Here is an 11215-nt window from a genome sequence, read left to right as displayed (position 1 = left end):
ATAAATATGATATAAATATATATATAAATACAAATTATTTTATTATACAAAGAAAATGATCTCAATGTGATTTAGGTAATGCGATAATTATTGTATTATAATGCAATGCAATCTCATATTATGAGGGGTACCGAACACAATCTTATGGTATAATACCCATGTAAATTATCAAATTGTCAAATTTATGTAATTTACATATAGAGAATGGAAAATTATTAAATTTCATTTAAAAATATTAGATTATATGTCACAAAATTAAATATCTAAACTATTATATACAATAAGATATATTTAATAGGATAAATTTTTTATTTTATGTTTTAAGGATAAAATTATCAAATAAAATTATATTAAAAGTAACTTAAATGATTACAAATCAATATCAATATTTATATCTATATCTATATATATATATAAAGCTGGGACTTGAGGAGGTGATATGACATCACCATTTCTCATCTTTGTATATTTTCTATTATTTAATAAATAGAGAAATTTTCTTTTAGATTTAGCTTTTCATCTTCTCACAATTAATTTGATTGTTATTACACGTTAACAATTATGTAAAAGTTTTAATGAGGCATATTCTTTATAATGAACATCCAAGGGGGAGTGTTATGAATTTATTAAAATAAATGTAGATGTTCATAATATATATCTCTTAGTCTTCCAACTATCTCTCATTAGCAATCTTTAGCTTTCCTATAACTCTCATTATCTCATAAGGAATTATGATTCATAATTTTTCATTAATTTCATGGAGTGATTATGTAACTATAAAAGGAGAGCTCATCTTTTTGTTTTGTACACACACAATTAGAATGAATAAAATCACTTTATAATATATTCTCTCATTTTATTATTTATCTTGCATTGCTTCTTTATTTGTATTGCTGGCTAATAGTTTTTTTTTTGTTTTTATAAGGCTGCCTCATCTTAAAAAAAAATCAATTTATATTTTTTATCAGTTTCATCAAGTGGAAAGTAAGAAAAAATGATAATATTAAATTCTTTTTTCAAAGCCGCGTGAAGCGCGGTTTTATTTTCTAGTATATATATAAAGTTGAGACTATAGGAGGTGATGTGGTATCACCATTTCTCATCTTCTTGTATTCTCTATTATCTAATAAATAAGTTGAGATTAAACAAATAATTACATTAAAAAATATTTATAAAAAAAATTATTAGATTACAAAAGATTACATGTCTCTTCATCTTTCTAATTAAATTCAATAATATGTAACCATTAATAATAATTAATTATAAGTCTTGAAATATTCATTTACTTTATTATGCCAACAATTAAATTTTAGTGTCTTAAACACATCAATTAATTAAATATAGGAAGGAATGTTTCTTCATCTTCCCTCAACAATTCCATTAGGGCTTAATTTTAATGTCATAATCTCATATTTAATTATTCAACCTTTTGTTTAGTGCCTTTTGGCTTCTTCAAACTCTATAAATATTAAGTAGTTAAGATTTGTGACAACATTATTTCTCATCTTTTTATATTCTCTATTATCTAATATATTGGTTGAGATTAAAAAATAATTACATTACAAAATATTAAAAATAGAAAATAATTATTAGATTACAAAAGATTACATGTCTCTTCATCTTTCTATTTAAATTCAATAATATGTAACCATTAATAATAATTAATTATAAGTTTTGAAATATTCATTTATTTTATTAAGCCAACAACTAAACTTTAGTGGTTTAAAATACATCAACTAATTAATATAGGAAGGAATGTTCCTTCATCTTCCCTCACCAATGCCACTAGAGCCTAATTTTAATGTCATAATCTCATATTTAATTATGCAACTTTTTGTTTAATGTTCTTTTTTTTTCTTCAAACTCTACAAACATTAAGTATTTAAGATTTATTATATTTGAGTTTTTTTTATTATTTAACCAACATCCTCTTTAGAAATGTTTTTGTGCTTTTATTTTTTGACTTATTTGAATTTTTAGTATTGTATGCTTTACGAAGTACTCTTTTCTTCATGAGTTGAACAATGATAAAGATAGTTGAATGATAAGAGTTAGGTTTTGTAGGATGTGAGAGTCTGTTAATATCAAGAAGAATGGAGAATTGATCAGTGTGAACATAATTTTTATTGATGAAAATATTGTGTACACTTAACTATACACATTAATATATATTTTTAAAATTAACAAAAAAATAATTAACTTTCATAAATAATATTAGTTTTATAAGGCTGCGTTATTTTTTAAAAAAATCAATTCATATTTTTTATCAGTTACATCAAGTGCAGAGTAAAAAAAAATAATAATAATGAATTTTTTTTTTAAAGCTGCGCGAAGTGCGGTTCTATTTTCTAGTGATATAAAAAGAATGAGTAAGAGAAAATTTATAAGAATAATTTAATTCATCAGTTGTAAAAATTTTATTATTAATTTATATTACATTAAAAATAATGTGAATTTATTATGGATACTTTTTTCAAGTGGGAGCCCACCCAGGAATAAATTGTGGTTTAAGCAAAAGCAACCAACCGGAAAAATAGTAACAAGTTGTGTGAGACGAAAGGTCGAATTGAATTGAAATTGAAATATAAATTGCGAGTGCGATTCAAATGAGACCGCCTCAAAAGAAGAAAAAGACCGTGTAATCTATGATGCACAAGAACTTTCTCCTTCAAAGGTATTAAACTCCCTAGGTCCCTGTAGAAAAGGAAATGTTGAAAACTCAGAAAGTGAGAAGGCGAAACATTCCATGGTGAATTGTTCGTTATTATACAAACACCCCTATACTTATTAATATCACATATTTTGCTTCTTTTTAATATTATTTTTCTTGACAACTTACCCAAAAAAATATCATGCATATGATGATTAATCCAATGAAAATACTTCACATTTCTTCTCACCAAAAAATATGAATCTGTGCACCATGGGTATGTGGAGTTGTTTCTCTTCAATGTATGAGTAATAATTTAGGTTGCATTTTAGTAAAACCCATGTATGTTGATCTTCATAAATTTTACATAAAATATATTAGTACTATTGTAGGCCTTTTTTTTAAATGTAAATTATGTGCCACTTAAGCCTATTAGCAAAGTGCTAAAAACTTTTTCCTTCATATTATAGGAAATTAACTCAATTCTTTATGAACATGTTGTTTTCTTATAATTATATAAATTTCGAGTAGATATCATATACGTAATATATTTATGCTTGATAAAACCTCGAATTATATTATAATTTCTATGAGTTTAGACTTGCAATAGAATCATTACTTTGATGTAGTGTAAGAAATTAATAATACAAAACATGAATTTTAAAATAATGATATAAAATATAATAACTTGAAAAAAGTTGATTTGCTATACGATCAATGAAATATGCTCTATTGCTCTATATTTTACTATCTTTTATGAAATATGAGTATTGAGTACTACATATTTATGTTAAATTTTAAAAGTATGAGGTGGACAATGAACTAATTGATTTTTTAAACCCCTTGCCTTGGCCAGGATTGAACTTAGAGGTCATTAAAAAAAAAATTTTTGATTGACAATCAACTGATTAGATCCTAAAAATAGAATAATGATATAATTTAATATTCACACCTCTTTACTCATTATAGTTACAAATGATCACATTACTTCAACAATCAGTCCACCACTAACGTTAATCTCATGATCTAAACTTTATTAAGTAACATACTTGACAATGTCTCACCACTAATTTCAACTGATCTGGATTATGTAGGTTAACCATATGTAGATGAGTCATAACTCCATCATCATGCACCAATCTTACAAGCAATTAAGCTTTCATCAAATTAAAGTTCCTTTCTAAATTGAAAAAAGAGGGGAAAAAAACAACTTATCCAATAATCATTTAAAGGATCGATTAATTCAAATGATCTAGATTTAAAAAGTGCAATAATCTATTGTTTATCGATGCAGACTATTTGCTAAAATTTGTTACCAGAATATCTACAAGAAATTATTAGCCAAAATACAGAGAGGGTGTGGCTGAAAAAAAAAAATTCAATGGGTGAAATCTTAATTATTTATTTGTCAATAATATAAACTTTAGGGGGTAAAATCACAATTTCTTAAATCTGAATATACAAAAGTGCATGGCCGATTCTGTCATTTACGCGATAAACACAGCCTGTCTGCATCTTCTCTTTCTCTCTCTCTTTCAAATTTTTACTTCCTCTTCTTCCCTGCTTTTCCAGCCAAAAAGCCTAAAACTCAGATGCCATTATGAGTAATTTGCGTCACCGAGCGGGTGCGGGCCAGTCCAGGCCGGACCGCCTTCCCGAAGAAGAAGAGGAGCCCTACAACATTATCCCAGTTCACAACCTCTTAGCCGACCACCCTTCTCTCCGCTACCCAGAAGTCCGCGCCGCCGCCGCCGCCTTACGCACTGTTGGAAACCTCCGCAAGCCGCCGTATGTCCAATGGTTGCCCCACATGGATCTCCTTGATTGGCTTCAGCTCTTTTTCGGTTTTCAACTTGACAACGTTCGGAACGAACGGGAGCATCTCGTTCTTCATTTGGCTAACGCCCAGATGCGGCTCACGCCGCCGCCGGATAACATTGACACCCTCGACGCTGGTGTTTTGAGGAGGTTTAGGCGGAAGTTGTTGAAGAATTATACACTCTGGTGTTCCTATTTGGGGAAGAAATCGAACATTTGGCTTTCGGATCGGAGCTCCGACCAGCGCCGTGAACTGCTGTATGTTTCTCTGTATCTTTTAATTTGGGGCGAGGCGGCGAATCTCCGGTTCATGCCGGAATGTTTGTGCTACATTTTCCATAACATGGCCATGGAGTTGAATAAGATTTTAGAAGATTACATTGATGAGAACACGGGGCAGCCAGTGATGCCTTCGATTTCGGGCGAAAACGCTTTTCTGAACTGCGTCGTGAAGCCCATTTACGAAACGGTGAAAGCTGAGGTGGAGAGTAGTAAGAATGGATCGGCGCCGCATTATGCGTGGAGGAACTACGATGATATTAACGAGTACTTTTGGAGTAAGAGGTGTTTTCAGAAGCTGAAATGGCCGATTGATGTTGGGAGCAATTTCTTTGTGTTGTCGGGTAAGACTAAGCACGTGGGGAAAACTGGGTTTGTCGAGCAACGATCGTTTTGGAACTTGTTTAGGAGTTTTGATAGGTTGTGGGTGATGTTGATATTGTTCATTCAAGCTGCAGTTATCGTGGCCTGGGAGGAGAGAGAGTATCCGTGGCAAGCATTGGAGGAGAGAGATGTTCAGGTTCGTGCTTTGACTGTGGTTCTTACTTGGAGTGGATTAAGGTTTTTGCAAGCTTTGTTGGATTTCGCAATGCAACGTAGACTTGTCTCTAGGGAAACAAAGTTACTTGGTATGAGGATGGTGTTGAAGGGTGTTGTGTCGGCCATATGGATAACTGTTTTTGGAGTGCTTTATGCTAGGATTTGGATGCAGAGAAATAGTGATCGCAGATGGTCTAATGAGGCGAATAACCGTTTGGTGGTTTTTCTTCGGGCAGTGTTTGTGTTTGTCTTGCCTGAATTATTGGCTATAGCTTTGTTTATAATTCCTTGGATTAGGAATTTTCTCGAGAATACAAATTGGAAGATCTTTTATGCATTGACATGGTGGTTTCAAAGTAGAAGTTTTGTTGGTCGTGGATTGAGAGAAGGGCTTGTTGACAATTTGAAGTATAGTTTGTTCTGGGTGCTTGTTTTGGCTACAAAATTTGTATTCAGTTACTTCTTGCAGATTAAACCCATGATTGCCCCAACCAAACAATTGTTAAAACTTAAAAATGTGGAGTATGAGTGGTATCAAGTGTTCGGTCATGGAAACAGATTGGCTGTTGGGTTACTGTGGGTCCCCGTGGTTTTGATTTATTTGATGGATTTGCAGCTCTTTTACTCTATTTATTCATCTTTGGTGGGTGCAGCAGTGGGGTTGTTCCAGCACTTGGGTGAGATCCGAAATATGCAGCAGCTGAGGCTTAGATTTCAGTTCTTTGCGAGTGCGATGCAGTTTAATCTAATGCCTGAGGAGCAGCTGTTGGATGCGAGGGGAACACTTAAGAGTAAATTTAGAGATGCCATTCATCGGCTGAAACTGAGATATGGGCTAGGAAGACCCTATAAGAAGCTTGAATCTAACCAGGTTGAGGCAAACAGGTTTGCTCTGATATGGAATGAGATAATTGCCACTTTCAGGGAAGAGGATATCATATCTGATAAGGAGGTGAGCTGTGAGCTGCGGCAGATACTGATGTAAGGGTATCGTTGGCCTGTTTCTGCTATGCAATGAGTGCTCTAGCTCTCAGCAAGCCAAGGAGCTGGTGGATGCTCTGATAAGTGGCTTTGGTATAGATCTGCAAGAATGAGTATCGGCGTTGCGCTGTGATTGAAGCTTATGATAGCATAAAGCACTTGATTCTCCATATCATCAAAGTTAACACCGAAGAGCATTCAATTATTACGGTCCTGTTTCAAGAAATTGATCATTCGCTTCAGATTGAGAAGTTTACCAGAACATTCAAGATGACCGTGCTGCCCAGGATTCATACCCAGTTGATAAAACTAGTTGATCTGTTGAACAAGCCCAAGAAAGATCTTAACAAGGTGGTAAACACCCTACAGGCCCTTTATGAGACTGCTATTCGAGATTTTTTCTCAGAGAAGAGAAGCTCTGAGCAGCTTGTGGAGGATGGTTTGGCCCCTCGTAATCCGGCTGCCATGGCAGGTTTGCTGTTTGAGACTGCTGTTGAGTTACCTGATCCCAGTAACGAGAATTTCTATCGTCAGGTCAGGCGCTTAAACACAATTCTAACATCCAGGGATTCAATGAATAACATTCCTGTTAATCTTGAAGCAAGGCGCAGAATAGCCTTTTTTAGTAACTCTCTCTTCATGATATTGGCCACGAGTTCGCCAAGTTGAGAAGATGATGTCCTTCAGCGTTCTCACCCCCTACTACAATGAAGAAGTTGTTTATAGTAAAGAGCAACTTCGAACTGAAAATGAGGATGGGGTATCCATCCTGTATTATTTGCAAACAATTTATGCTGATGAGTGGAAGAATTTCCTGGAGAGGATGCACCGAGAAGGAATGGTGAATGATAAAGAAATTTGGACAGAAAAGTTAAAAGATCTCAGGCTTTGGGCATCCTACAGAGGCCAGACACTTTCCCGCACTGTTAGGGGAATGATGTATTATTATCGGGCTCTTAAGATGCTTGCTTTTCTTGATTCTGCTTCTGAGATGGACATTAGGGAAGGGGCCAGGGAACTTGGTTCAATGAGGCAAGATGCCAGTTTGGATCGTATCACCTCAGAAAGGTCACCATCTTCCATGAGTTTAAGTAGAAATGGTAGTTCAGTGAGCATGCTGTTCAAGGGCCATGAATATGGGACTGCTCTGATGAAATTCACATATGTTGTTGCCTGCCAGATATATGGCCAGCAAAAGGACAAGAAAGACCCCCATGCTGAGGAAATCCTGTATCTGATGAAGAACAATGAAGCCCTTCGAGTTGCCTATGTTGATGAAGTCTCTACAGGGAGGGATGAGAAGGATTATTTCTCTGTTCTTGTGAAATATGATAAGCAGTTAGAGAAGGAAGTAGAAATCTACAGGGTCAAGTTGCCTGGTCCGTTGAAGCTTGGGGAGGGTAAACCGGAGAACCAAAATCATGCTTTTATCTTCACCCGAGGGGATGCAGTCCAGACAATTGATATGAACCAAGACAACTACTTTGAGGAGGCACTTAAAATGCGGAATTTGTTGGAAGAATACAGACACTACTATGGCATACGGAAACCTACCATCCTTGGTGTCAGGGAGCACATTTTTACTGGTTCAGTGTCATCACTAGCTGGCTTTATGTCGGCACAGGAAACCAGTTTTGTTACCTTGGGTCAGCGTGTTTTGGCTAACCCTTTGAAAATCCGAATGCATTATGGCCATCCTGATGTCTTTGACAGGTTTTGGTTCTTGACTCGTGGAGGCCTCAGTAAAGCTTCCAGAGTGATTAACATCAGTGAAGACATTTTTGCTGGCTTTAACTGCACACTGCGAGGAGGCAATGTCACACACCACGAATACATCCAAGTTGGCAAGGGAAGGGATGTTGGATTGAATCAAATATCCATGTTTGAAGCCAAGGTTGCTAGTGGAAATGGTGAGCAAGTTCTCAGTAGAGATGTCTACAGGTTGGGTCATAGACTGGACTTCTTTCGGATGTTATCATTCTTTTACACTACTGTGGGATTCTTTTTCAACACTATGGTGATCATTTTGACTGTATATGCATTCTTATGGGGTCGATTTTATCTGGCTCTTAGTGGTATAGAGGATGCTGTGGCAAGCAACAGTAACAACAATAAAGCACTTGGTACTATCTTAAATCAGCAGTTCATTATCCAACTTGGTTTGTTCACGGCCCTACCTATGATTGTGGAGAATTCTCTTGAGCATGGATTTCTTCAAGCTATATGGGATTTCCTGACTATGCTGCTTCAGCTTTCATCTGTTTTCTACACATTCTCCATGGGAACTCGCAGTCACTACTTTGGCCGGACTATCCTTCACGGTGGTGCTAAGTATCGGGCAACTGGCCGTGGTTTTGTTGTGCAGCACAAGAGCTTTGCAGAAAATTATAGGCTTTATGCACGTAGCCACTTTATAAAGGCCATTGAACTTGGATTGATTCTTACAATTTATGCATCGCATAGCGCTATAACTAAGGGCACATTTGTTTACATAGCCATGACCATTTCTAGTTGGTTTCTGGTTATGTCATGGATAATGGCTCCATTTGCTTTCAATCCTTCTGGCTTTGATTGGTTGAAGACTGTATATGACTTTGAGGATTTCATGAACTGGATCTGGTTCCGTGGTAGTGTGTTTGCAAAAGCTGAACAGAGCTGGGAAAAATGGTGGTATGAGGAGCAGGATCATCTAAAGACAACTGGCATTTTGGGGAAGATAATGGAAATAATTCTAGACCTCCGCTTCTTCATTTTTCAGTATGGGATAGTATACCAGCTAGGTATTTCAGCTGGAAGTACTAGTATTGTCGTTTACTTGCTTTCTTGGATCTATGTTGTTATGGCTTTTGGGATTTATGCAATTGTATCATATGCTCGGGACAAATATGCAGCCATAGAACACATCTACTACCGTCTGGTTCAGTTCCTCATTGTTATTTTTATGATACTTGTGATAGTTGCCCTTCTGGAGTTCACAAAATTCAGGTTGATGGATCTTTTAACTAGTCTGATGGCTTTTATCCCTACAGGGTGGGGTCTGATATTGATTGCCCAAGTATTCCGGCCCTTTTTGCAGTCCACTAGGCTTTGGCAGCCCGTGGTCTCTGTGGCTAGATTGTATGATATAATGTTTGGAGTGATTGTCTTGACCCCCGTGGCATTCTTATCTTGGATGCCTGGATTCCAGTCTATGCAAACAAGGATACTGTTCAATGAAGCATTCAGCAGAGGCCTCCGAATATTCCAGATTGTTACTGGGAAAAAAGCTAAGGGCGACATGTAATTCAAGGTAATTTTAATCCAAGTTATTTATAGCAAGGTTAAGCAGACAATATAGGTTCAGATGCTGAATATTGTTCAACTTTATGCAGTTGAAAGACTGCTCTTCTTTTGACACTGCAGTTGTTGTGGTATTATTACCAGATGAATTTATGAATTCTGTTCAATCATTTCTGATTGGCTTTATGATGATCACTTGTTTGGCCATGATTACATGCTTTTAGGTGGGAATATTTTGGTCTTGGTGGTTTTTCCTACTAGGCAATGATATCCCACACAAATCAGTTCTGTCTTCCTCTGCCATCCCCAATAAATGCTTTATAGGGCTCTTTTGCATATCATGCTAAGCACAGTAATGACTATTTTTGGCAATTTAAAGAAAGTTTACTTTGACCAGGCTTGCTCCTTGAAAACGATCAATATTCTGTGATAATCTGTTAAGTGTTTCGATACGTAGTCTTTAAGATCGCAATCTTCTCTTTTAGTTAGAACCCTGATTTATATACGTCTTGGATTGACATTTTTTAAGAGGGAAATGTCATATTTCAGATCTTATATCTTACAAAAGCTTTTTTTGTGGCTAGGGGTTCAACATACGTGTTAAGGTTTCATTTGGTTAGAAAGAGAAATTAGAGTTGATGGTTCCTAAGGAGTTGTGAAAACGCTCAGTTTTTTCTATGGCAGATTTATCAAGAATAATATAATTGCTGTAACTTAGAAAAGGACAAGAAATATAATTTCTGGACTTCATATCTAGAGTTACTTGGACATGAAACTCTGTGCTAGTAATATTGTAACTTCTTGAATTGTATCTGGATTTGGTCTTTTAATTTGTTGCTGAGAGGATTGGATCACGTTTGCAGATATATAGCTGGCATGTTGCAGATACCTGTAAAAGTAGAGTTGTATATTTTGTGGATGTTTTTGTGCGCAAGGCTACGTCGTGGCTGCTGTATACTCTCAGTGGGGAGAAGGAAGAGCAGTTAGTTCTCATTGGTGCTTCATCTTCAGCTTCAACTTGCCTTTACTGTTGTAATTAATCACATTCTTAGAGTTGTTTAGTTGGGAAGCTTTAGGCTTTATGTGTTTTTAACTTTCCTACATTTTTCCAAAGGTAGGGTTCATTGATAGCATTTATACTAATTACAGCTCAGTATTGGCTTTTGTTGATTCTCTTTAATTAGAATTAGAAATGCAGCAGCTATTTGTTTTGCTTTTTACCGTTCCTGAGTTTGACTCTTCAGCGAAGTCCCAAGTTTTAGCATCCAAAGCATTATTTAATATTTTCTTTCAAATATATTATTATTATCGTTATTGTTATTATTATTTATAAACATCTCTTAGGATGATAATTCATTCAAAACTCTGTGAAGCAAACACTATGAAGTTTTTTGGACCATTGCTTTCCTTGATCTTTCGATGACATTTGGTTGCTATCCTCTGTATAAATGTGATTGAGAGCTTGCCCTCTCAGAGCTACATAGAATTGACAGGACCTTGTGCACATTTCATCCAACTTCTACCTAATAGCTGTTTTACTGCTGGTGAATTTGGTACGCTTCAGCTCCATTTCGCACAGCAGTATTTGATCTTCATCTTGCAATTTCATTATTCTCTGTTTCCCAATAATGCAATTATGAATAAAAATTAATCCCATTTTTATGACGA

The 11215-nt window shown here is 35.5% G+C and overlaps 1 protein-coding gene and 1 non-coding gene across 2 annotated transcripts; both read left to right on the top strand.

The window, feature by feature from the left end:
* The first annotated feature begins 4147 nt into the window (after window positions 1-4147).
* Window positions 4148-10795, top strand: LOC18052729 (callose synthase 12). Its single transcript, XM_024190232.1, is given in 6 exon segments — window positions 4148-6286; window positions 6288-6343; window positions 6346-6363; window positions 6366-6916; window positions 6918-9557; window positions 10411-10795. Coding segments are annotated over 5 exon segments (5295 nt in total). The 5' UTR covers window positions 4148-4250; the 3' UTR covers window positions 9552-9557; window positions 10411-10795.
* Window positions 7192-7272, top strand: LOC112101343. Its single transcript, XR_002907470.1, has one exon. It is a non-coding gene; the product is annotated as a small nucleolar RNA J33 (small nucleolar RNA).
* Window positions 10796-11215: the final 420 nt, after the last annotated feature.

This window comes from Citrus clementina, unplaced genomic scaffold (assembly GCF_000493195.1).
Source record: "Citrus clementina cultivar Clemenules unplaced genomic scaffold, Citrus_clementina_v1.0 scaffold_2, whole genome shotgun sequence".
Taxonomy (NCBI): Eukaryota; Viridiplantae; Streptophyta; class Magnoliopsida; order Sapindales; family Rutaceae; genus Citrus; species Citrus x clementina.
The sequence above is the reverse complement of the archived record's forward strand: the minus strand, read 5'-3'. Positions and strand labels throughout refer to the sequence as shown.